General features: G+C 40.0%; 2 protein-coding genes across 5 annotated transcripts in view; one reads left to right on the top strand and one right to left on the bottom strand.

Moving 5' to 3' along the window:
* Positions 1-486: 486 nt before the first annotated feature.
* LOC120524258 (zinc finger protein OZF-like) lies at positions 487-26,717 on the bottom strand. Its single transcript, XM_039746119.1, has 2 exons — positions 26,637-26,717; positions 487-6,307 (listed from the first exon to the last, which is right to left on the bottom strand). Exon 2 carries the CDS (start codon positions 4,812-4,814, stop codon positions 3,402-3,404), a length of 1,413 nt encoding a protein of 470 aa, XP_039602053.1. The 5' UTR covers positions 4,815-6,307; positions 26,637-26,717; the 3' UTR covers positions 487-3,401.
* Positions 26,165-27,899, top strand: part of LOC120524269 (phospholipase A and acyltransferase 2-like) — a 53,213-nt gene continuing 51,478 nt past the window's right edge. For 3 of the 4 annotated variants that reach the window (XM_039746160.1, XM_039746153.1, XM_039746130.1), the window contains exon 1: positions 26,165-26,838. The gene's annotated coding sequence lies outside the window, so the exon portion shown is untranslated. The remainder of the gene's footprint in view (positions 26,839-27,899) is intronic. The other variant, XM_039746137.1, reaches the window with a different exon arrangement.

Below are 27,899 nucleotides of genomic sequence, written 5' to 3'. Positions count from 1 at the left end.
TGCTGTCATTTGCATCTTATTGCTAATAAGGAGCTATTAAAACCCAAGACTACATCTGTTTAAGACCAAAATAAGCAATAAGGGTTCAAAATCTTAACGACCGAGACAACTAAAGTGAAGCAGAAGTGTTACTTGAGCAATAAGTGCTTCTTATTAAATAACTGGGCTGGAGCAAAAACCTGCAGCCACTGCAGCCCTCCAGGAATGACTCTGCCCACCCCTGACATACGGTGTATTTTTATTTGATGTTGTATTTGTATGAGCTTCACCATATCAAATTCTATGCAACTTATGTTATGGTAATATTTTATATATTCGCTAAGGAAACCAGGGTTCACGTCCAGGGTCCTGTGTTTGTGGAGTTTGCATGTTCTTCCTTTGTCTGTGTGGGTTTCCTCCGGGTGCTCCAGTATCCTCCCACAGTCCAAAGTCATGCAGGTTAGGTGAACTGGCAACCCTAAATTGGTCCTAGTGTGTGTGTGTGTGTGTGTGTGATTAGCAGGCACCCTGTCCAGGGTTTGTTCCTTCCTTGTGTCCTATACTAGCTGGGATAGGCTTCAGATGGCCCCCAGTGACCCAGTACAGGACTAAGTGGGTTAGAAAATGACTGACTTACTTCTTATACAATTTTGAGAACAAGCACTTTCATTCCCTTCAGTTTTAGAAATAAATAGAACAAAGAGAAATAAAATCACTCGTTTTCACAAAAGCAAATATTTCAGAATTTAACTGGGCAATACTTCCAACAGCTCGCCCTTGCAACTTATGTCTGTGTTTATATAGTTAAGTCAATTTAATTTGTGCCAACACACAATGCTGCCATGTATAACCTTCCGGAAATTTCCTTAACTTATGAATTACTTCAGTCAGTCGGAGACTAAGAGGAGTTTGCCTTTACTATTTAGATATTGACATGTTGGCTCAGTGCACCAGATTGAATTGAGTGTGTGCATGCGTGTCTTGCCTTGTGTCCAAAGCCCCCCAATAACCCCCCAGCTCTGATGGTTTAAGAACTGCATGTTTCGAATTCTAGTTTCTAAGACCAGGGCAGTGCCTTTTAAAACACGCCTGACTTGTGGCCTGCACAAAGACCATTCATCAGAGAAGGCGCTACGTGCATTTTCAATTTTACATTTAGAATTTGTACTGAAACACTTCAATTGATTACACTGGTCAACAAACATTTTGCCGCAGAACAGTTTTAGATTGTTTTTCATGCTAATTTCAGAAATGTATTTGGAATTATTATATCCCCCATAGTTATTTTTAGGCTGCATATTCTGTATATAAACCCTTATTAAGGTGTACAAGTTTTTAAACATTAAATTTACATGATTAAACAAATGTTTTTATTACCACTTGCAAACATTTTATTATCTTTCCATATTAAGCTTGGACTTAAAAACTAAGGAAATGGATCAAAATGGACTCGGATTCACAGATGCAAGGAAAAAAAAATCCTAGGATCCTAAGAAATACAGAACTGAGTCAAGGGGAAAATTTTGATGACCAGTTGAAACCAAACCGAAAACGCTGCATGGTAATCCTTTAAGAGTGTCTGCAGGGGGAATCCTAAAGGCAGACAACGACCAAGAAACCGTGGATGACAGCATGGGATGCGACATGTCTTTATAAATTAATTTCTTGGATTCTTAATTTGAGTTTTTCCCTTTTTCATTAGGACATTTATGGCAAATGCAGCACCACTATGTACCAGGGATTTTACTGAGGCCAAGCACACCAGAAAATTGTACATTTTCACCTATATAGTGAAAATATACTGTACATTAAGTTTAAAAGAGAAAATCCTAAAAGGATACTTGAATTCAGCACAGAAAATACTGTAAGATTCACCAATATTGATTCATGGAACCAAACAAATAAAAAGGTTACATTTTGTTACCCAGTGTTATCGGCGATGTGAGACCAGGCCTAACAGAGTCGTGTAGTGCTGATAAACAGTATAGCAACAAAAAATTCAAAAAACAGCAGTGGACTCTCATATTGTCATTGTATCTTCCTCTATACTTGCAGCTTTTTTATTAACAGATTTAATTAAAATATAATTGAGAACACAAGTATACTAAAGCAAAAACAAAGAGCTAAGTTGCAAGTACAACAATGACAGTGAAGCAGTGATGTTGGCAGTCCCCTGCCTAAGGCTTGTTAGGCCGATTATATTAAAAGCAGTACTTGTGCCAGGGGAGTCGTCATTACATCATTCAGATTTTTTTGTTTTAATCTGACATGTCTTTCATTTTACTTTTCTTTACACTGATTTGTACCATGTGTGCTTTTCCAGTCTAAAACGGGATGACCTCAGTAAGGAAGGTAAACTTATTCCAGCAGTACATTATAGGGGTGATATTATCTGGGGCGCATAAAAACTACAGATCTGTTCTGGAAAGTTGAAGGAAATGTGGTGTAAAAGCACTAAATAAAAAAAAGGAACGTGGCTCAGATAATTTGAGTGTCTTAATTGTAATTAGCGCTTAATCTCACATGCAGAGTGCTTGTATATTGTAGCGTTTGCATGAGTTCTGTCCACCATTCATTCATTTCTAAGGAGGGTCACAGAGGTGTAGACCAGGCCTCTCATTAAAATTCTCAAAGGAGCCGATAAAACTGAACTCCTCAGACAAACTCTGGGTGCACCCAACCCTCGAATCTTGGAGGATGCAGTAACAATCTTAATACGGTGCACAAAACACAAACTGGGGGATGCTGAACAAATGATACTAACAGGTAAAGAAAGCAGAAGCGCTCCATATTTCTGATGCTCAAACCCATAATCTTGTGCTTCTGTTCATCAGCCACAGTTCAAAGCCTTTCATGGCCAAGGGGTTGTACACAAACCAGTAAACACAAGAGCTTTCCACAGAAACATGGCTCTTTATTCCAGAGCCCCCAGGAAAATCTGTAAGGCTAATCTAACATGCTTTTGTTTTCTTACTCCCAACAGACAAGTTAATGTGCCCATTAAGGCCGGCCGCATTACTGCGACCCTAAACCCACACTTCCCAGAAGCTTCCTGCAATGTGACACGATACCGTATATTAAGAGATGGTTAAGCTATTCAGAAAGCACACCTCAGACGCAGTGCTGTTAAGCCCAGTGTTAAATTTACTCAAACGAACAACTTCAATTTTAGATTAACAGAAAGTCTGTATTTAACTTCGGTCTCCTGACTATCAGGCACAACAGCGTGGACTTTAGCAGAAACTGAAAGGCTTACTATGAAGTAGGTTTAGATAATCAGATCAAGAAAGTTGCAAGCTTTGCCTGCTAACCGGTATGGACCAAAATCCCCATCCCCACTAATCTTTACTTATCTACAAAAAGGGAGTTTGGTTGGAATGAAAAAAAGAATATGAAGCAGCTGGAGCAGACCTCAGCATCGCTTATTCATCATTTTCTTCTTCCTCATCATCATCGTCTATCACTTCCTCCTCATCATCGTCGTCATCATCTATCATCTCCTCCTCATCAATCACCTCCTCTTCTTCCTCTTCCTCCATCTCATCATCAACTTCTTCGATGTCCAGATCATCGTCGTCGTCATCATCTTCATCATCGTCTTTCACTTGCACCATCTTTCGTAGGCTATGCCCTTCGGCCTCTCCTGCAGCATCAGACTCTGGGTCCATCACAGCTGGGCTACTTTCTAAAAGCAACCCACTGCCACCATCTCCATCAGGGCCGTGCTCAAAGCGGGTATGCCGGTCCAATTTCATTCGGTTGGGAAAAAGCTGCTGGCAGAAGTGGCAGCGGTAACGACCTTCACGGGCATGAATGAGCTGATGTTTGTGAAGGTGGCCAGAAGTCTTGAAGGCCTTGGCACAGTCTGCACATGAGTATGGCCTCTCCCCAGAGTGCGTGCGCATGTGACGTTTAAGCAGGAATGAGAATTTGAAGGTCTTCCCGCAGTCGGAGCAGAGATAAGGCGTCTCCCCTGTGTGGACACGGCGATGCTCTACCAGCTGTGAAGATGTAATAAAAGCCTTGGAGCAGACTTCACACTTGAAGGGACGCTCACCGGTGTGAATTCGGGCGTGTTTGGCCAGAACAGAGGAACGCGAAAAGTTTTTGTTGCACACTTCACAACGGAAAGGTTTCTCCCCTGTGTGGATGCGCTGGTGGCGTAGCAAATCAGAAGAGCGGAAAAAGTTCTTCCCACAGTCTTCACAATGGAAGTTCCGCTCCCCAGTGTGAAAACGCAGATGCTGCAGTACGTTCCAGGGGCGAGAGAAGGTCTTGCCACACAGTGGGCAGGCATGCCGGGACTCTGCCGGCCAGTGAGTGCGCTTGTGCTGGGACAGGTGGGAAGAGGACATAAAGCCTTTGCCGCAGGTCAGGCAAATGAAGGGGCGCTCACCAGAGTGGCTACGACGGTGGTTCTCCAGTTGTACGGAATGGGCAAAGCTCTTGCCACACTCTGCACACTTGAAAGGCTTCTCCCCAGTGTGGCTGACCTCATGACGCAGCAGTGACGAGGACTGAAAGAAGGCCTTTCCACAGGTTCTACAGACGAAGCCACGGCCCTCCTGATGGGAGCGCATGTGGTAGCGCAGATCCCACAGCCGAGCAAAGCCTTTTCCGCACTTCCTACAAAAGTGTGACAGTGTCGTAGAAAAGCCATCTGGATCAGCAGGATAGAAAGAGGAGAACGAGGAGGACATATCAGTTTTTATGATAAGATTATGATCCTTGGTTTCTACAATAGGTGGCGGCTCGTTTGACGGCCCCTTCTTTTCAGTTCCTTTGGCCACTTCTTTTTTGCCAGCCGTACTTCTTCTAGAAGAGGTTTTTTCCATCTTGTCAGGGAAAGCAAAGAACAAAAACAGATCCAAGTGCTGCCGCGCTTCTACTAATCTATAAGGGGTCTCTTTTTATAATACTTGCCACTTTTTTTTTCCAGGATTTGTTTATTGAACAGAAATTCTATTTCATCAAGAATGAGCTCTGCCTTCATTGCCAGTTTGTAATGAAGGCTATGTGTTTGTTTTGGAGGGTAGAAGGTAAACCTCTATGGCATAAAATTTCACTTCCAACAGGAGATTTTGGCAGCGGCCCCAAATACCCAGGCAATTGCAAGTAAGTTCTGCAAACAGATTCAGTCAAGCAGCAGGCTCAGCAACTCCACATACTTCACGTTCATCCAACAGTGATTGTAATCCTTTATGAAGAGTCCAAACAAGAAGGGATGCAGTGCTCAGTTGGTAGAAAACACGCAGGATTAAGGATCTCTGGTCTAAAAGTGAGTATGAAGGGGTTAGCAGGAGACCAGCAGTGAAGGCAGCTGCTCAAACAAGCATATGATGGCTTGCTGGACTGACTCAATGGATTGGTCAATTAACTTGTAGCAACAACAGCACCCGTCACTGGAGTTCAGCGTCTAGAAAGGCAACAAACAACTTTGTTCAATGACGACTAGATGCAAAAGAGCTTAATTCAGGGATGGTCATGGTGCATCTCAAAGTGTACGGCGAGCACTAACAAGACACCATGTAGATGACACTTTGGTAGACGTTGACACTTTAATTCCTTCTAATAGAGAAGATGAAATTCTTGGATGACTTCCAGTCCGGGTAGACTTGAGGGCATAGCTGATAAAACTGTCAATGGGTTAATTCTGGACTTCTATCTACTGCAACACCAGGGGAATTTTGTTGAGGCACTCAGTAGGATGCAGTTAGGCGGTTTGGAACAACAATCCTAATTATTCTCTGTAGGAGTTTTTAGGCAAGAAAATTAAGTAATCAGGAATTAAGGTATTTATAAACTAAGAGAGAGAAGATCTTCTCTTTGATAACACTTCATACGGCGACCATTTGGTGAACTGCTGATCACATTTCTGCAAAAACAAGAATGGCTGAATTCAAAGCCTTGCAAGGCCATTTGAGAATTTCTTTGGGGGGGTCGGGAGAAAAAAGATTTTTGATGTACAAAGCTACTGCTTTGTTGTTTAAATAAGAAAATACATTTCCATGTCAACTCTTCTGACTTGTTAAATTAGGCTCATTTGCCATTTCAAAAGCTGCCATTTAGTCCTGTATTATATACTTGCAATTAGAATCCAAAATAAGTTTATCGAGCTCAAATTACAGTCTTAGAGGAATACGCTTACATCAGATTAGCGTTGGAGACAAAATTCCAGGGTGGTCCTAAAAGGAAGGCACAGGCAAAGTGACCAACTCTTCAAAAAAAAAAAAAAAAAATTATAAAGCAAGGATCACCACTATCTGAAGGAAATCAAAGTTAAACTCTGTCCATTTTGCTGGCAATCGGCAGATGACTTGGGAATGATCTGGGGAAAGAAAAAGATAAATAAAACAATTAGGCAAAAAGAAATAAAGGCGTATGCCTACATTTCAAATGACTTTTTATGGCACATTTACAAGGTCCTTATGGATACCTGTACAAAGTTATAGACAAAAATCCTATTTGCACTTGCTGGGCAACATGTCACCACTTGTAAGTAAATGCTCAGAGTAACAGAGAACGGTCACTGACCAGGGGTGCTGAATCCAACGCCCGACTCGTCCGACACGGGTAAACTGACCGTCGGACAAGCGTGTTTCTCTGGATTCAGTTGTCTGCGCACAAGTGCAATTTTCTGGAGAAAAAAGAATTATATGTGCTGTGCAGGACACATTTTTACCACTACTTTCAAATTTGAAACATTTGGGTACGTACTTTGTGTGGAAACTATCTACTTTGGCATGTTCTTCATGTCTCAAATTGGTCTTCAATATTGTGTACAAAATGACGGCAGTTTTTTAAATAACACAGGGTGCCCACTCACACCTGATTGGCATCCCATTGATTGAAAACACCCGACTTGAATTTCACCTTCAAACTAACTGATCATCCTAGAGGTTCACGTACTTTTGCCACTCACAAATATGTCATATTCAATCATTTTCCTCAATAAATAAATAACCAAGTATAATATTTTTTTCACGTTTGTTTAACTGGCTTCTCTTTATCTACTTTTAGGACTTGAGTGAAAATCTGATGAAGTTTTAGGTCATATTTATGCAGAAATATAGAAAATTCTAAAGGGTTCACAAACTTTCAAGCACAACTATAAGTATTTTACCCTAGTATTTACACGCTTGGAGATGCGGTCATTTTTTTCATGCCGACATTACGATGTAATCTGATTTTTCATTATAAATCGATAACTTTTACATATTATTGATAAAATGCATTGTTTATACATAAAAATGTGGTCATTTTACTTACAATGCATATATTCTCAGCACATAAAGCTTGTTAGGCAGTTAATCTTTCTTGAAATTTGCGATCTCGCATAGGTTGATATATTGAGGAGTTAAGAAATTTATTGCGTGGCATCAATTTTGATGAGCTGTCTATAGATCGTTTATGATTAGAGAATTTTTCAGATAAAACAAGTTGGTTTCGCTTTGCGAGATTATTAAAAATAAAGAAGAAAACATTCTAACGGTTTCCAAATGTTATGAAACATCTATAAAAATCTTCACTTTGACGTGATTATTTTTTGCCGACAACATCGGTAATATTTACTTCTTTGGTAAATCAGTCCACGAAGCATGCAGTCCAGCTCAAGCAGAAATGAACAGCATTCAGGCCATGCTGTCTGAGATGGTAAAGATTCTTGGGGGAGAAGATGTTGCAGACAAAAGCTGAAGAACATGGCAGAAAATGAATCGTGATAGTGTTCTGTTATGTAACTGTAATATGTGAAACAGAACTAGTGTAGCTATAATGAAGGCATTGTTTGTTAGTGAGTTAAAATGATAAGGGAATCTTTTATATAATGTTCTAGTGCAAGGTGACAAAATACTACAAACTGAAAGAACTTTTTGCAGTTTTAAAATGGAAGGCAGTTTTAGTGTCAATAAAAGAGATCAGAAAAAAGAAACTATTTTTCACTTTTGTTATTTGTTTATGGGCAAGTGAATTTAACTGGCGGACAAGTGAATTTTCTAAGTTTACTTGTCTGTTGACAAGTAGAAAAAAATTGATTTCCACACCCCTGGTCAGAGTACATGCAGAATAGGACTTAAACATTATTTATTTGTAGAGATGAATTCCATAATAAAGAACTTTTTTTCCCCCCACAGACAGGCAGGCCGATCTCTTGTTCCATTGCACATTTTTATACATTACAAAATACCAAATTGCTCTTCTATACTGAAGCTATGACTGCAATAACCCTCGTATTCTTCTGCTTTTCTTAAATTTCGATTAATGGCAGCCAGTTGCTGCTGTACTTCATGTGATCTACAAATGATTACTTGTATCAGTAAAGTGTACAGATGTGCAATTACGTACATCCTATCATAAAAAGAGCTCAAAATGACCCAAATCAAAAAGACTTGACATTCCAAGTGTTTAGCAGTCCAGGGGCATCATGTATAACACCATGTGCAGAATTCACACTAAAACATGACGTATGGACAAAACTAGAAATGTGCAAACACACTAAAACATTCAGATGCATAAAACTGTGTGCAAGCAAACTTCCACGCACTTCCCGTTTATAAACCCCAATCAACGTAAACAGTACATGCCAACAAGGTCCCACTGAAATATCCTAACATATATTGCTGGAATGTGAGAGGAAAACTGGAGTACCCCAAGAAACTTGCAGAGAATGAGCAAAACCTGCAGACCACCACCAAACACAGGATCCAAAAGACAGCAGAGCTAATCACTGTGCCTCTCGAAAACATCTCTCTCAAAACAATCAGAACTCAGGCCCATCGTCTTTTACTTATGTATGTTAGGTGCACTTCACTCAAGAATAAGAGGATATGCTATACTTTCATTATTAGTTGTTAAATGTAGTTTAACTTAGAGATTTCATAATAAATGCTTAAACTTTAGAGTTGACAGCAAAACGTAAATTAAGACAGCTGCACAGATTCTCACAAACTGCTAAAAAGTCAGTAGATGTAAACCAGCAGTTAAGCAAGCAGTCCTGATTTCAAAGGATACATTGGAATGAGGCTTCTTTTCACCACAGACAATTCCACATCCAGGCAATTCACAAGAACAGACTGCGACAACAAGGCGGCCACTGTTCAGAAGAGCTCCGATGTTGGCAGCAGAGCGCCCTGAAGGAGTGCAGAGGCGGCTGAAAGCATACAATCAGCGACAGACAAACTCAGCAGATGAGATTACAAACGGCGTGCAGCAGAACCCGAGAGTAGTAATCACTTCTAGTGGGAGCACAGAACACACGTGCAGCTTTTATTTATGGGCTTCTCAACCCTGCAGTCAGGCTAAATGGACACCATGCCAGTACTCCGATGATGACAACTTCTGAGAGCAGACTGTCACTTTGTTTTGCTAAGGTAGTTGGCGGCAGGGCTGTTGTACAAACTCTATCAACTAAGATCATATATGGCCATTTTTATTCAGAATTTAAACAAATAAAAATTTAAACCAGTACAGTACAAACATTTCTAAAGTTGCATTTGTATAGAGATGGAAAACATAATGAAGACTTTTTAAATAAATGTTCAAACTCATTCAATGAACAATGAACTGAATATTATATAAAATAGAAACTTGGACAGCAAATATTTAATCCAAATCTGATCTGCAAATTTCACCTCCCAAATGAAATGCCTTAGAAACAAACACTAAAACAGCCAGCAATCGGGACAAACGGATTAACAGAAGACAGGGGCCGACATCAGAACCGACTCGAAGGTATTGATTTAAACTGGGCAGTGATCTGAACTTTGTATCTTTTACATCATTCTTTGGAGAGGTCTTATGAACAGACTGGTAGACATATTTTTGGAATGTGAAACAACCATACTTTCCAGCATAGGACGGCAGTTTTACGATTATACAGCCATGTGCGGTCTCACAGCTCCATGGTGGACCAGTCATCTGGTTGTGTGTTGGTCACAAAGTGTACAAGTCATTGCAGCTGAGGCTCTGTGGGTCTGGTGTGGGACACCAGTATGCTTACTGTACTGGTTGCTGTCAATCACCAGTACTGTGTAATATGCAAGGGGGCAGAGCGTCGTGGCTAGTGGGCCGTCAATTAATTTAAAAAAGGCAAAACTGGGCCACTGGACCTTAAAGGATGGGATGTGCATACACAAAATTGGGATAAGGCGTGTAAGCCAGGTTAAGACAGAAACCTGGCTTCTTAAAAATGTTTGTTTACATGTGCGAGTCCACTTCTAGAATTCTCCTTTGCAAAAATCCTCTATTGTCATAAAAATTAGCCAAAAAATACCAAAAGATATAATATCATCAATGGTTGCCATGAATCCAAAACAAGCATGGAGCCTGCGTCTCCTGAACACTTTGGGGAGCTGCTTTTAATAGTAACTAACTTAGCTACATTACTCATTACTTAAACAAAATGTAATGAAATATGTTATACTAGCCAACGCCCGCTGTAAGAACAGGAACGGAAAATGGTGAGAAAGGAATTCAGAAATCAAGGAGAAATAAATACTTCTTGAAAGACGCAGTGTGCATGTAGAATTTCCGGCCAAGTAGGATTACATGTGAAAGTGATAAATAAATCAGGCTTTCCGAATTTACGTACTATGGCCATGGCATCCTGCTAATTTTGTTGCATGTATCTTGGACTTCCTGGAAATGTGGACAGTAATATGATCATTTTGCCTACACGTACGTTGTTATTTTCAGCGTTAGCTTGCAGTGCGTCTGTATTCAAACGTTGTATTATTCCATGCGCCGAGCTTGTTGATCTAATCTGAGATACTGGAGACGTTACGCGCCCTCTGTTTTAACATACGCATCTACGACGTACTGTTGGAATAGTTTGCCGCTGGAGTGCAAAATACTAAATGTATTCCTCATTGCTAATCTGTACGTGAAAAACTGGCATTGAGTAAGCCATATTCGCTTGGCGGTTATTTTATCGGGAACAGGTTGTAAATCTTTGTGCCAGCCAATGCCTCCATAAGGGAATAAAAGTGGGTAAACCATAGGATCACAATTCAATGCTAATGCTAGAGAAGAGTTGTATTCTCAAATGTGTTCATGATAACTTTTAGCTTCTGTTGTTTGCTGGGTAAGAAGCTGTTGTAAAGACACAGGTGGCTCCCGCAAAGGTGGTAAAGCTATTTTACCGCAGTGGCAGCACCTCGAGTACTTGTTGGATGTATTACGTTCAGCAGGCCAGTATAGTGCATGACATGGAAGACGACGAATAGGAATCGAGAAATGCCGTGGCGGCTGCGTGTCGGTGGGACCGGTTATGAAGTGGAAGCAGGACAAACCAGAAGAGAAATATATATAAGAGATAGCTACTTAATATATAAAATGAAATGTGTTAGAAAACTGCACCTTTGACTGGCAGCATGTTATTCAATTCTAAAGCCTATCATATATAAACCTCTGTGAAACTGACCAGAAACACAGCCGAATGTCATCACTGTCTTGTACGTTATAAATATATGTAGTGTAGTTCTCCCAACCTTAGCCTCCAATGATTTACTGTATGAACATTGGCTGCTGTGTCACCCACCCAAACTGTTTCAATATGTCTGCATTAAAACTAAACTGACACTCTCTTTCTTTATCAGTTTCTGTTACCAGATTGCACACAGCACGCTTTATTTCTGCTTGGCTCTGTGACTGAGCCCTGCCAAGGAGCAGCATACGGATACATTATTGGAGTAAAAATGACTTTGATGTTATTATTCCAGCAGCGCTGAGTGTAAGGTAAGAAACAAATGTATGTTAGGTTACTTGTTACTTTAAGAAGTAATCAGACTTTGACACATAATGTCACTTTTAATGCATTGCATCTATCACTGCTCCCCGAGACTGTGCTGCCGAGCTTAGCACTGAACACTCCACTCATCAACAATTGAAACAAATGAAATATTGAGACCGATTATTTCATAAATTGCCTTGAACATTTGCCTCACAAAATGTATCATTTTGGCTACTGGATGCGGGTGCAAATCAAAGATTGCTGGTCAGAGACATAAGCAGACTAAAAAATCCTTAACTGTAACCCGGTTAAGGGTTTACATGACCATATAACCGGGTTACTCATGGAGAAATCTACGTCTGTTAACCTGCTGTGTTAAATAAAGGTTAACATGGCATTTTAGAGACTGGCTTTCTGCGTATAACTGGGTTATTAAAGCACAAACAAAAACAAAAAAATGAATTTAGAGTGTAAAAAAAAAAAAAAGAAAACCGCAGCCAAGTCAGAGATGAAGGGAACAAAAAGAAATCCTTCCTGCATTGATGATAATGTGTTATGACATTGAACAGATAAAGAACCAAGCCAATACAGATATAAGGAGTCCTGCTGTTATTTCTTTTCCAAATCTATAAAAGAAATAAGCAAATGCAGACAACACAGAAAAGCCAATGAATCAATAAAATGTGAAAAATCAAAGAAGGGTATGTTGTCTGCATATGAACTAAAACAGGGTGTTCCAGTCCATCCCCCCACACCCCTAAAATATGCACATTTTAGATTTAAAGGTAACAATGTGTGTTAGTATAGCCTGTGACATACTGGTGCCCGCTACCACTAGGACAGCCTTCATTGGCCTGCCATGTACTGAAGACATAGGGACGCAGAAACGGGGTGAATGTTGTTGTACAAATACAAGACTTGCTTTCCTCTGCTAGACTCACTTCCTTCAGATGGCTGTTTTAATACTCCAGCCCATGGAAATGAACAACTGTTGTCACAGTGCACACGTGACAATAAGGACCTTATAATGGACTCTGCTTTGCTGTGCCACAGCTCCTCTGGGTTCAAACATTATACACAGTACGCCAATCTGTGTTCTTTATGTCCAGTCTTCACTAGTGTTGGGCGCCACCACATTCATGGTTTTGTTGTAATGAAATTCTAAACACACAGTTTGTGGAAAAATTCAACATTTCAACTGCAATTTTGAGAAATGTGTAAAAGCAAGAGGAAATTGGCTGTTTAGTTGCTTGGTATTATACCAACCAGTAAGTGTTAGATATAACTCTGTGGAGAAGTGAATCGCGAGAAGGCATGAAGTTATAAAGTAAAACATATCTGAAACAAAGCTACTTTCCACCTATTCAGTCTCATGATGGTTGATCTGCCTTTGGAGAAACAAACCTCTAGAAGCACAAGCAGTGGAGGTGTAATTTCAACGTGACAATGTGCTTCCAACCTGGCCTGATTCCCAGCTGTGCAAATTTGCTTTCTTCTTTGCATGGATTTCTTTTTTCGACTCCACTAATGTCTGCCTGAAGTCCAAAGCCATGCTGACAGGTGGACTGACGCATGTGAATGTGCTCGACAATGTACTAGCGGTACACCTGCCAGGGCTGACTGTGACTCCGCACAACTCTGTACTGGACAAAGAGATAGACCGAGAATGAGTTTAAACATCGGCATGTTAAATTTGTACTGCTGAAAAAGAAATAAAAACTGGTAAAACATGAGAAAATAGTTGACATACGCTGTGCATTTTAGGTGTGAGTACTTTAAATAAATAATACAATAAGGATACATCAAGTGCATCCCAAAAATTAAGGACATGTCAGACTGTGACAAGACTCAGAAAGTTAAACCAGGTGACTGCTTGGGGACCTAATCCAGGATGCTCAAAGGCATTGATGAAATAGATCCAGCAGAATTCCTCTGACCCAAGGACACACGTGTGGAAATTATGAGGAAGAACATTTAGGACCAAAGTCAGGAAGCACTTCTTTACTCAAGGAGTTACGGGACTTGTCTACGTGTGTGCCTGGACAATAAATCTGAACAAAACTTGCCACATTTCTCAAACAATGTCAAATTAATAGTCAATTTATATGGCACATTAAAAACAACAAAAGTCAACCAAAGCTTTTATAAATACACCTATATATATATATATATTTATATTTTATACACACACACTCCCACACCAGAGTAAATAAATACAGTACACCAAAGTCTAAGGCCTAAAGACAGGCTTTCAGGCAGGATTTAAAAGTGACCAAAGCTAATGCTGACCGGATATAAAGAGGTAGACTTCACAGTTTAGGGGCAGCTACTGCAAAACCAAAATGGCTCCAGCAGACTTTGCCCTACAGATATGATTTTGCATTTCTTGTGTACATTTCTGTCTCAGCTGCAGCACATTTCAGGACAGAGACTATTTTTCCCCCTAACAATATAGAAATCTACAATTTCATTCCACATAATAAAAGAGTGGTCTGCAATACTTTACACAAACAAATCACATTCTTATGTAGGGAAGTCTTCATCTACACACCTTTTTTTTTTTTAATTACTAAATAAATTGGATTTGCAAATGTAGGGTTAGTACATAAATATGGGCGTTTAGGAGAAATTCATATCAAGCATATAAAAACAAACAGATGCCTCATTTATCAGAAAACAAAAAAAAACTCCTCTTATGAATTTAAAACATTATGGAAGCAGCAGCAGGTTGGATCACTTGAAACCATCCAGTGTATGCCAAGATTATTTACTAGAAATTCTCCACAGGAATGAAATGATTGCTGAACCTGAGCAGTGTGCTTTCATTTTCTTTAACTGTTGTGTGAGGAGCATTTGAAGCCTGTAAGTGTTTCTTGAATGTCTTTCTTTTCGAGTTTTAAGCATTTCCCTATTTAAACAACAGAAGCCCTGCATTCTTACTTTATTCTGTTCACTTTATCTAATGCGGTACTGGTAAGTCAGCAAAAAAAAATGTGTGGTTGCAATGACTGACCTGGCAGCCCAAATGTGCCCCAGTAGTCCGTCTTAATAAAATTTATAGCAGTGTCAGGGCCCTATGGGGAAACCATATGGCAATATATTGCATCTTTAAATTGTATTACTCATGTTATGATGCAGTACAAGGCTGTTACCCAGCATTTTCAGGTTAAAGCAGAAAAGCCTCAATCACCATTTATAAACAAATGTAAACCACTATGTTGGCAACATTTTCAAGAGTAGCTTAAAACCCTGACCTTTCACAATGATGAAATTGGAGAACAGCATTACTCTATCATGCAGTTATGTGGTGGTTACGTTCAATAATTAGGGCGTATCATTGGGCACAAGGGGAAAGCCAGCTCTGGACAGGGCCAGTTCACTTCAGGGCCCACTCACACCAGACCACAGCACTGGCAACTAGCGCACCAAAATGCCTGTTTAGTAAAATGGCCAGAATAGTAAGTATGTACATTTCGATAAGGTCATGCATTTGGGAACCTCTCCTTACCAGATATGCTAGCCCATACATAGATCAGATCATCACTGCCTGTTCATGAATGACCCCACTGCACAGAGACACTTTAAAACGTCAGTTAAAGAGAAAGCACCAACTGTAAACCAGATGGAAACATATTTGAAGTATGGATTCAGATCAGGAAGTCGGAAAAGAATTTCATGGTCACAGAGGCCCTTACACCAGGGGGCTCAAACTCAGAACCTGGAGGCTTTCATTCTTCTTAATTAGTAACTATTTACTGTTGCTGCTTTTGGTCCATTTTAACTGGCTTGGTTTTTAAGACTCTGATCGCTTAATTGTTTTGTTTATTAACTAGCAGCCAAACAACAAGGAGATGCAAACTGAGCCTCAGGTTTGGAATCTTGGGGTTATTTTAACAGTAACCTCTCTTTTGAGAAACAGATGAAGTCATTCGCCAAGAGCTGACTTTTAGCCAAGGTCAAGTCTCTTATCTCCTGGTGATCTTGAGAAAGTTACTCATGCTTTTCTCAGCTTCATTACTGTAACTCATTGCCGGATCAATAAATCCCTAAGTACGCAACTTTCAGTTGGTCCAGAATGCTGCTGCTCAGTTTGTGGTTGGGGCAAAAAAGTTTTCCTTTGTACGTCTAATTTTAGCCTTTATACACTGGTTGCCTGTTAGTTTAGAATCCATTTTAAACTTTGGCTGCTGGTTTTTAAATCACTACATGACAGCTCCCTCCCGTTATTTCAATTTACTGCTGGCTGTGTTGTGTTTTATTGTATTTTATTCTATTTATGTTTTAATGCAAAGCACAATGGCTACAGCACTACTGATATTGTTTTAAATGGGCTCTATAAATAAATTAATATTGACATTGAACCTACATTTGACAAAGGACCTCAAAAAATAACAACTATCTTAACTAGAAGCCAATTCTTGTTGTCAGTGAACCCAGTTACTGAATTTCATTAGAACTAATTTATTTCTTCATGTGCTTTTACACATAATAGTTTTTAAAAAGTCACCACTTCCTCCTATTTTAAATAAAACAGTTTGAATTTTTTTCTGAATTGAGACAATTTTAATATGAAGTTTTTGTTGTGTCAGCAAATTCTTTGATTCTAGATTAGTGCAAATACCATACAGAAGACACAGCAATATTGTGGCAATGTAATTCACACCATACTGTGCATGGCGATTACTTGTGCTTTTGTTTGTTAACTGATTATTTCTTTAAGTTTACATAGTATAAGTCATGCCATGCTTAAGATGACTATTTGTGTTATATGTTTGTATCAAAAACAGTATATTTTCATTTTGAATAGAAAGCTACAATTTTAATAAATGTAAAATATGACTTTGCTAACTTTATATAGTCAATTATTAAGTGGTTACTATTTGAATATATTAGACCAGCGTGGCTGCAGGTTTTTGTTCCAACCAGCTTCACAATCGGTGAGAATAACCGATAACAACTCATCTCATTTAATTAGCTGGTCTTTTTTACTCTCCTCTTATTCTGCATTCAGAAGAACATAAAAGTATGGTTTTTACATGTACAGTGGTGCTTGAAAGTTTGTGAACCCTTTAGAATTTTCTATATTTCTGCATAAATATGACCTAAAACATCATCAGATTATCACTCAAGTTCTAAAAGTAGATAAAGAGAAACCAGTTAAACAAATGAGACATAAATATTATACTTGGTCATTTATTTATTAAAGAAAATGATCGAATATTACATATTTGTGAATGGCAAAAGTATGTGAACCTCTAGGATGATCAGTTAGTTTGAAGGTGAAATTCAATTCCGGTGTTTTCAATCAATGGGATGCCAATCAGGTGTGAGTGGGCACCCTGTGTTATTTAAAAAACAGGATCGATCAAAGTCTGCTCTTCACAACACGTGTTTGTGGAAGTGTATCATGGCACGAACAAAGGAGATTTCTGAGGACCTCAGAAAAAGAGTTGTTGATGCTCATCAGGCTGGAAAAGGTTACAAAACCATCTCTAAAGAGTTTGGACTCCACCAATCCACAGTCAGACAGATTGTGTACAAATGGAGGAAATTCAAGACCATTGTTACCCTCCTCAGGAGTGGTCGACCAACAAAGATCACTCCAAGAGCAAGGCGTGTAATAGTCAGCGAGGTCACAAAGGACCCCAGGGTAACTTCTAAGCAACTGAAGGCCTCTCTCACATTGGCTAATGTTCATGTTCATGAGTCCACCATCAGGAGAACACTGAACAACAATGGTGTGCATGGCAGGGTTGCAAGGAGAGAGCCACTGCTCTCAAAAAAAAAACATTGCTGCTCATCTGCAGTTTGCTGAAGATCACGTGGACAAACCAGAAGGCCATTGGAAGAATGTTTTGTGGACAGATGAGACCAAAATAGGACTTTTTGGTTTAAATGAAAAGCGTTATGTTTGGAGAAAGGAAAACACTGCATTCCAGCATAAGAACCTTATCCCATCTGTGAAACATGGTGGTGGTAGTATCCCAGAGTTGAAGCTGTTCTGTATGGAGGAATGGGCTAAATTCCTCCAAGCCGGTGTTCAGGAACGATCAAAAGTTACTGGAAACGTTTAGTTGCAGTTATTGCTGCAAAAGGGGGTCACACCAGATACTGAAAGCAAAGGTTCACATACTGTACTTTTGCCACTCACAAATATGTAATAATCAATCATTTTCCTTAATAAATAAATGACCAAGTATAATATTTTTGTCTCATTTGTTTAACACTTTGAGGGCTGTATATTATTTCCAAAAAACTCAATTTTCTGAAAAGCACACAAAGCAACAGTTTCACACATAAGTCAACATAAAACGTCTGATGCTTTGTGCTGTGGCTGCTGTTGGCGCATGTTTGGCATCTCTGTCAGCAGTGGCTACGCGGGGGCAACCCAATGGTCAGCAGGAGTCCACAGTGGGCCAGCTGCCTGGCTGTCTTCGCACAGCAGGTAAACGGCGGTGGCAGTGTGACGCAATATGGTTTGTACCTCCTGTCATCACAAGTGGTGGTCCTCCCAGGCGAATGCTGCTGTAGGCACATCAGCAACACGAAAGTGATCAGCATCCCGATCAGATGATGCTTGTACCTCACTTTTGTTTTCGATCTCCATTTCTAGATCGCTTGAATTAACTTGGAGTTCTACAAGTAAGAGTCCTGTTCAACGAAATTACGTAAAATGTCTATGTGCCATTTTAGAGGTTGTTTGCTCTTTGCTACTCATGCACGCATAGGAAATCGAGGTTGAATGAACAAAGCTGTCATTTTCCTTTTAGCAAAGACAGTCGAACTAAAATCTAAGGGCGAGTTTTGTAGCAGTTTACAGCCGATTACTGTCCTCTACCCCTGAATTTTGACAAAAGTCAACATCAGCCGTGAAAGAGTTAACTGGTTTCTCTTTATCTACTTTGTGGACTTGAGTGAAAATCTGATGATATTTTAGGTCATATTTATGCAGAAATATAGAAAATTCTAAAGGGTTCACAAACTTTCAAGCAGCACTATATAAGACATATAGAAATATTTCTTTTTTTTCTAAATCTATAAATGCTCAACTTCATTTATCCCTAATAGTGACAATTAACAACCAGCACAGCAGACACCCAGGATGATGAAAGCAGCAACGACCAGTGTCAGACCCGCTAAATAGTAAGTAATCAATTAAATAACCAGAACACCTGGAAAAGCAGAATGAAAATTAGCTTGAAAATACTGTTAACAACTTGAGCTAAATATGCTCCATATAACTGCTCAGTACATTTTAATAAAAATCTACCAAACGTTGTTTGTAATTTCTACATTGACTCCAAAACACAGAAACTGGGAAATAATAACCCACTTAATTAGGCTAAGAGTTCGATGAAAAACAGAAGTTGGTTGGAACAAAAACCTGCAGCTACAGTGGATCCCCAGGAAAGAGTTTGGGAATCCCTGTATTAGAACATTAGCACAATTTACACGAGAACAGGCCATTCAGCCCAACAAAGCTCACCAGTCTTATCCACTTAATTCTTCTAAAGAAACATCAAGTCTTGCTTTGAAAGTCCCTAAAGTCTTACTGCTCCACACTACTTGGTAGCTTATTCCAAGTGTCTATGGATCGCTGTGTGTTCATAACTTGTTGGTGCTCAGTTTACCACAGAAGACATTTTCAAAAGCCTTGGTTTTTATTTTTTCTGAGGGCATCATCCAAACGTTGTGGACCAAAACAGATTCCTACTTCTCAGACTTTCACTCAATGGACACACACATGCAAATAAAATCCAGTTAGCTGGTTGTTTAGGCTCATTTCTGCATATTGTTATTGTTTGATTGCTGATAAAGGATCAAGTTAATTCAAATGAAGGTAAAGGAAGTGTGTTTCGTTATCAATATTAACTAGCCAGTAATGGAAAAAAATGGCAGAAACAAAAACCTGCAGCCACTGCAGCCCACCAGGCTTACACAGGCTAATCAGACCTGCCCGAATCACATAAACTTGTCAAAAGAAGTTCACATAATAACAAAAAACAAGCTAAACAGTAAAAGTTGGAGACAAAAGAAATAAAAAGATCAAGTCACACTGTGATGGTGACATGTTAGGGGTGGTACAGACAAAGAGCTGGATTATTATAGATATAACAGTTCATAGCATTGCTCGCTTTCCCCAAGGCCATTGAACAAAGAATTCAAAGAAATGTGTGACTGCAAGCAATACAGAAAATTCAATGAATCAATACAACAGGCCAGCCAGTCTGCATTTGAATTAAAACTAGGCACTCCAGTGACCCCACACTAAAAAGTGCATTTTAGACTCCAAGGCAAATGTTAAGTGGCCATTTGTATAGATCAATGAACTCAAACGACATGCTGCTGCACCTTTCAGGCTTCCTGCTCTGTCTCTACTACTGCTGGGATTGGCAGCATCTAGCCTATAAATCAAATGCACAAATTCTCCTGGAACCAAGAAAGCATCTGCTTATCCCACTTGTTTATATTCTTATACCCTCAAATGAAAACAGTTCTACTTGGCATAAAGACAGACTGCCGCAGCATCTTATGGTCCAATGACCGTCCTGCAGGGTAAGATCAGCAGTGCCCAAAGTGACTCCAACGTGCACCTCTAGAGAGCTCTGCAGAATGATCAGCCTCAGTGATGGCGGAATTCCAAAAGTCTGCTTCACGCTGCTTGGAAAAAGAGCAAGGAGGCAGTCTGTTAGGAGGAGGAGGACAAGGTGGAAGTGTCTGCCTCCGTGGAAGAGGGATGTGCTGGCTGCTTACACTAAAGTCTTATAGCACTGTGCCTCATTCCAGAGTCCCTGAAGAGGCAGGCGCACTTTTAGTGTCTGCTACATACTGTACTGCACTTGTCTTTTCTGTAGTCTATGGCAGAGATCCTCAAGTTTGGTCCAAGTGGACAACAGCGATTGCAGGATTTTGTACCAACTGAATGGCTTAATTAGAAGCCAATTACTTAAGCCACATACTTGCCTTTTATGATCCTCTTACTCACTTTCTTTGGTCCTAAACAACTGCATTCACCGTTTTAATTACCAGCTGTCAATTAACAATGAGACAAAAATGGCAAAGCAACTCGCTGTATAACTTGGCCTCATTATGCCTGTGTGTGTCTTCAGCATGAAGTATCTGTCTGAATCAGGTACTGTATTTAGAAAGCAAAGGATGAGAGAAGGTGAACAATTGAGATTTACTAATCTGCTCCGGGCCACAAGTCACTTGGATGATAGCCTTAAGAATGGAAAAAAATAATCCACACGCACAGCCAAATGAAAGACATAAAAAGAAACGACAAGTTCTGTTATCAGCCAAGGTTGGCTTCCAATTAAGAGATGGTGTAAGAAATGCCAGCAGTCGTTACGGCCCTCCAGAACCGAACTCAGGGAGTTATGGAGTTTGAGACAAACAGAGAGGCCACACAGTTCAGAACCTTCAACTGAGCCCTAGTCTTAATCATACTAAATGTGCTTAAAGATTAAGTTCAGTATTTTTCAAGTCAACACAGTTTTTTCCTTATCATAATATATACTAGTTTGCCACATGAAGCTGCATTCAAAAGGGAAGCATATTCTATAAATTTAAATAAATAAATAAATAAATAAATAAACACAAACCTAACCTGCCCTTGTCTTATATATAAACGTCTATATACGTGTCTGTCTGGCCCGGAAGTGAGGGCTCCGCCTCCGAGGAAACAGAAATTCGCTTAGCCGCTAATAACACACGCGAGGCCAGTACGTCAGCAAAACGGAACCTCACAAGAAAGACAAAGTCGCTTAGCCACTAATATCGGCAAAACCGTATCCCTTTTCCACCTGCCACAAATACACAAGCAAGGCGAGCACGTTGGCAAAACTAATCCTCCTAGGTGAGAGATGCCCAGAGCAGTTCCTTTCAATTACCTGACACCTCTACATTTCATTTTTTTTTCCTGACGATTTCAATAGTCTCTAGGACCCCGGGCATTTAACAGAACGGGCTTACACTGCTAGTGTTTTATAATGGTGCTAATGGATACAGGGATCCTATAATAAACAAAGCCTTAAAACTTACAAAATATGTTCATTTTTCAAGCCAAACATATTACCAGGTATTTATCAACACCGTGAATTTAAACACATATTAAAAAACAGCCTGTTATTTTAGGATGTTTAGTGCTTGTCACTTGACTGTCACCAAAGAGTGTGCACTATCAATGCATCAGCAGCAGGCAGCTTTCATATATTAAAAGAATATAAGTGGTCATACGTTTGCCTTTTTAAGTTATCATCATCTTGTTGTCTATAGAACAGAGAGTAGGCATCAACATAAAATATAAAAAAGCAAACAAACATTGTCTGAAACAGTCATTTTTAAAAAGGAGACCAGCTGTGCATTTCACTTTGCTGACTACTCCGTTTGACCGCTGGGGCGTAGATTCACATCAGAAAGTCACTGCCAAGTGCTGTTACTGGCATTACTGAATGTTGATGCCTACACTTTGTTCTATAGACAACAAGATGATAATAACTTAAAAAGGCAAACGTATGACCACTTATATTCTTTTAATATATGAAAGCTGCCTGCTGCATTGATAGTGCACACTCTTTGGTGACAGTCAAGTGACAAGCACTAAACAGACTACTGTACACAGGCATTCATTCATTCATTCATTCATCCATCTATCTTCTTGCTAGCCCCATTATCCAGGGTACACCAACTGTTGTCTTTACCAGCAAGTGTGAATGACACCGGAGTAGGGCGCCAGACTATCACAAGGAGAACACACAGACGCTCTCTAGGTCCAATTTAGCAACACCAACTCACCTAAATGGAACTAGTGTAGTACAGATACGCACCGGCAGAGCGGTAATGCAGAGATGTCGCCCCTGATCTCAGCACCAGGGTCTGCCTGTGTGTTTACACATTGTCAGGTCTTATTTTATCACCATATCTTCAGCATTAAAAAAAAAAAAAAAAAAGTTGAGAATTGATTGTGGTGCTTCGATCCGCTTGACTGCACACTCTCTCATCTTCTGTGTATTTTTTGTACATGAACACAATACACTACAGAAACTGAGACAGGTGGGTGGCTTTGCTCTTTTAAAAATCTAAGGCTTTTATTAAATACTAGCTGTGTAAGCCTGTGCTGTAAGAAGCCCGGGATCCTAGAAACTACTGAAATCATCAGAAAAAAAAACAAATTTAGAGATGTCAGGTAATTGAAAGGAACTGCTCTTGGTGTCTCTCTCCTAGGTTTTGTTTTGCAGACATGCTCGCATCGCTTGTGCATCAGCAGTGGCAGGAAAAGTAAAAGGGATACCGTTGTTAGCGGTTAAACGACTTTGTCTTTCTTCAGAGGTTTCGTTTTAATGACGTGCTGGCCTCACTTGTGCATTAGCGGCTAAGAGAGTTTGTTTCCTCAGAGATGGAGCCCTTACCCCGACTGCACCTCTCACTTTTGGACTGGACACACACACACACACACACTTCCACACGTAGACTTTATATATAAGATACAAAGGGGTGTAATCATTGCAGTTCAGAATAACTGTATCTTTACAAAGTACAATGAAACTCTTATGGGCTCTTTTCTCCACACTCCTACTTGGTGTGAATTTCTCTCTGTAGGCTACGTCAAACAGTAACACGAACTGTAATGTGCAAAAGTAAACATCATTTAAGAAAGAAAAAAATCAATCTTATGATGTGACTAGGCCTCTGTCTGTTATTATAAACCATGGCGAAAAACACCTGAAGAAACAGAACTGCAGAGGCAAACAATTGGGATAATAAGCAGAAAACAGCGTGGCGGTGGGGGCTTGTTGTCGTCATAACTCCGAACACCACAGGCAAGCGAACAGGAAATGTATTCTTACCTCAAGGCAAAAATGTTAATAAAATCTGTGATAAAATAATTATTTCTAATTTTCCTTTGTTATCTCAAGAATGACTGATAAATGAGGAAGCATGTTTTCTTAATGACTGCCATAAAGTGGACATATATGTTACGTTTTAAAACTTTCTTTCACCTATGACAGGATAGATTTTATATATTTTAATTTGAAAAAAATGCTTTACTTCAACACACAATTTCATGTGGAAAATTAACATATACAGCAATCCCTCGCTATATCGCGCTTCGACATTCGCGGCCTCACTCGATCACGGATTTTATATGTAAGCATAACTAAATATATAACGCGGATTTTTCGCTGCTTCGCGGGTTCTGCGGACAATGGGTCTTTTTACTTCCTGCACATGCTTCCTCAGTTGGTTTGCCCAGTTGATTTCATACAAGGGACGCTATTGGCGGATGGCTGAGAAGCTAACCAATCAGAGCACGCTATTAAGTTCCTGTGTGCTGATTGGCTCAGCGACGGAGCACCGAATTCAATTCTGCAGTGTTAACCAGGAAGTCTCGTCTCGCTCATTCAGCATCAAAGTGTTTTGCTGTGTAAAGAGTTAACTTTTGTGCTCTTTTGTGTTTATCTCTGTATGTAGTCAAGCCCTTCATTATGGCTCCAAAACGATCTGCTCCTGCTTCAGGGACCGTGCCCAAGCGCCAACGGAAGATGTTAACGATTGCCAAAAAGGTAAAAGTTTTGGATATGCTAAAGGAAGGGAAAAGCTACACCGCTGTAGGACGCCATTACGGCATCAATGAGGCTACAATTCTTTTTATTTAAGAAGTAGCAAAGGAATATAAGATCTACTGCCGCAGTGTCCTTTTAACCAGGGTGAAAAACGAGTTGTAAGTGAATGTAATAAGGCAGTCGTCTGGATGGAATCTGCTTTAGGGATTTGGATCGAAGACTGCCAGAAGAAGAACAACGGTGGTGCTACACAATCGCCTGAAGAGGCTCCTTTAAGGGCTGTAACGCTCTCCTTTGTTGTGCAGTAAAACTAAACTCGTCATTATCGGACAAGTCATCGTGTCATTGTTGGTGAGTAACCATAATTAATTTTCTACTTACAGTACTTAGTACATGTACGTACGTTTAGTGTCACTGTACACACATTTACTGTATTTATTGCTGGTGGCCTGTCTATCGTAATGGCTGTAACATGTGATATCGGAGACGCTTGATATCTTTAAAATAATATTTAGGTTTTGCTGTATATAAACAGTGTGTTTACATACATAATTTCAATGAATCTTACCAAATATCTAAGAGAATACAAAGAGTTTATGCTGTATAACTGTGCGGGGAATATTTATAAACAGTGTGGGAGAGTTTATAAGGGCTTAAAATATATAAAAACCATAAAACATATGGTTTCTACTTCGCGGATTTTCACCTATCGTGGGGGGTTCTGGAACGTAACCCCCGCGATCGAAGAGGGATTACTGTACCATCATTATAAATAAATAACTTCAACTTAAAAAATACCAAACTTATCCATTAAGTCATTTAGTGCTGGAATAAAAACAAATACCAAAATTCTGCACTATGAAGCTTCAACTACAGATAAAAAATAAACCCCAAAACATTCACCTTTACAGTGTGTCAGTTTATTTGTATATCCGTCTGGTTGCTATGTCTCTGTTATTCCAACACATGGCGCATCACAAACATTAACACTGCTTTTACAAATCTCATACCAAAAGGCATATAACAAAGGCATATTCATTGCCTTTGTTATTCCAACAGATGGTGCATCACAATTGTAAAAATGTACTACTGTATTACTACAAATGTTTGTGATGGGCCATCTGTTGGAATAACAAATGCTGTACATTTTATTAAATACATGAACACTGAGGTCTATGTTGAGGACTTAGATTTCAACCCGTCTTAGATGGGAAGCACGGCTAGTTAAAGAATAAAATAAAACTAACACCACTTGCTTTGTCATTTTAGTTAGGCACGTTACTGCTGGCATTGAAGATGCAGCACTAAGATTTTGCTCTTCTATTCACATCATTCAACAAAGGACCACCAAATGGCAGGATACACCTTTGAGGGCTTATGATAAGTAATAAAATCTAAGTAGAAACAGCAGATTCATCTCGTGGCCGTTACTTAATTGTGACTACCTCCACAATTATTGCTATTAACTGGCTCTGAAGAACAATCGATTTATATTGAAGGTACTTGCCGGCCTCAAAGCACTACGGGCATCAGTTCGATCCCCTGCCAGAGGTTGTCTTTTGGGAATTTCCGCCAGGTCTCCCAGTTTTGACCGGCGCCGGGTGGATGGCACAGTGTCAGGGGCTACTCCCTGCCTTGTGCCCAATATCACTACTCTAGGCACAGTCACAGGCCACATAAATGGATGACTAATAAATGAAAAATTACACAGAAAAAAAAACACGAAAAGTCAAGACACGCGTGAAACGATACAATGCGACAATCACGTCCTGCTCTCTAACGGGTCAAAGCGAGCACATCACAGCAGCGACAATCCAAACTGACCTTGTCACACGAACGTCACCATTTAGTGAAGTCAAAAATCACAAACGCCGAGGGGCGGCCTCAGGGTTTTTGCCCCCGCCGCAGTCGCTCTTTGTCGGAGCGCCAACGGTGGCAGCGCTACGCGTTGTCACAGCAGACAGTCTTTCTCTCACGCTATTTTGGGGACCGGTTAACGTTACAAGGGAGAAACGATAAAACATTTTTCTTCACGACGACGGGGGTTGGCGCCGTGCGACGACCTCGCAGTTGCTGAGGCGACGCTGCTTTATTGAGAACTGGAACAACACGACAAGGTGACGGTCGGCGTTCATCCTCATTGCTGCACACTTTTCATCTTGCATTTCACATCCTGTGTCGGCTCATTTTGTTTCTAACTGTGGACTCCCAACCACCCGTATTATTTCGGCCATGCACAGTAAAAAAGGCCTCTTTTGTCTTTAGGCAAGAAAAGAAGGATTACGTGCTAAGGAGCAACATGCAAAACACAGCCTCGTATGACGTTCGAGTGCACATGCACTGATGCTGCGAGATACACCCACCTCTGCTGATCTCTCTCCGGGGTGTAAATAGACAGACACACTGTGCTCATGCAGCGACTCTCGGGAAGAGAGGCTTCCTGGTGCAACAGCAAAATGCATACGTCGCTCCCGCGCCCTCCCCGGATATTGGTTCCCCTCGGCGCGCGGAGGCGCAGTGGGCGGATATACGACGTGTCACCTCCACGTCAACGGCCATTCGACGGTAAGTGAAAGAAACTGCCAGTCAGTTTCAGTTTCCGAGTCTGCCGCATTTTGTGTGGAGTTTGGAGAATACGGGCCGATATCAACATTTTGCAGTGGCCAAATTTGTCCTGGAGCGCCGTGATTGATGCCGAGATTCACGGGTCCAAGTGCCGTTGGCGCTCATTTTGTCCAGTGTGGTGAAACTAATGGAAGTTTAAGAGCCGGGGTCCCTAATCCCGTAGGGCCCCCAAATCCCGTAGGGCCCCCAGAGGTGACTTTGGTCCATATTGCTTAAGAAAGTTGGGTGTGTACTGCATGCGAAGGGGGTTAAGAATATTGAGAAGTACAGAGTAGTTCAATACAAAATAACTGTTAAAAATTAACACGTAATTAAAGTATCATGTAGGCCAGTCGTTAACAAAAAAGTTAAAATTAAGAATGTTTCATTTTACATATTTAATATGAAATAATTATAAATAATTTATAAGACTATTAACATTTATGACAGATATTTAAATACTTGTTCAATTCAAATACTTATTCAAATTATTAAAATCTTAGCCCATCCCTAAATTGGGAAAAATGGAAGCATATTTCATTACTTGCAGTCACTCTAAAGGACAACCTTCCCCGTAACTTTTTATTTATTTCTCATAGGTGTCTAAACTAAAAGATTATATATTGACTATGGTCTTTTCTATGTTTTATTTCACCATTCTGTGACACATCATACATGTATTTAACTTCTCCCAAAACCTGAAAGGTAGGCCTAGTAGGAAATGTTCATTCACGCCAGTGACTCTGACATGTGAGATAATTCAGTACAAGTACAATTTTAATCAAAATCTGATATGGAGTGGTTACATTTTTTTAAATTTGTGATCTGCTCTGGAGTAACCCCTTTGAAGATGATAACAGTGGTTACCCAGAGCTTACTGCTGGTTGCAAAGGGACCCCCATAACAGTTCAAGCTTTAGGGCCCCCAAAAACATCAGTCTGCCACTGATGGTGACTAGTTATTTTTATATTAATAAATAGTTATTTCTATACTCTTTAAATACAGTTAATTATTGCCAATTG

Source organism: Polypterus senegalus, chromosome 1 (genome assembly GCF_016835505.1).
Source record: "Polypterus senegalus isolate Bchr_013 chromosome 1, ASM1683550v1, whole genome shotgun sequence".
NCBI lineage: Eukaryota > Metazoa > Chordata > Cladistia > Polypteriformes > Polypteridae > Polypterus > Polypterus senegalus.
Note: the sequence above shows the minus strand (reverse complement) of the source record. Positions and strands in the feature narration are given on the sequence as shown.

Coding starts and splice junctions, on each gene's coding strand:
- LOC120524258 (XM_039746119.1), bottom strand. CDS start 4,814: ATGGAAAAAACCTCTTCTAGAAGAAGTACGGCTGGCAAAAAAGAAGTG.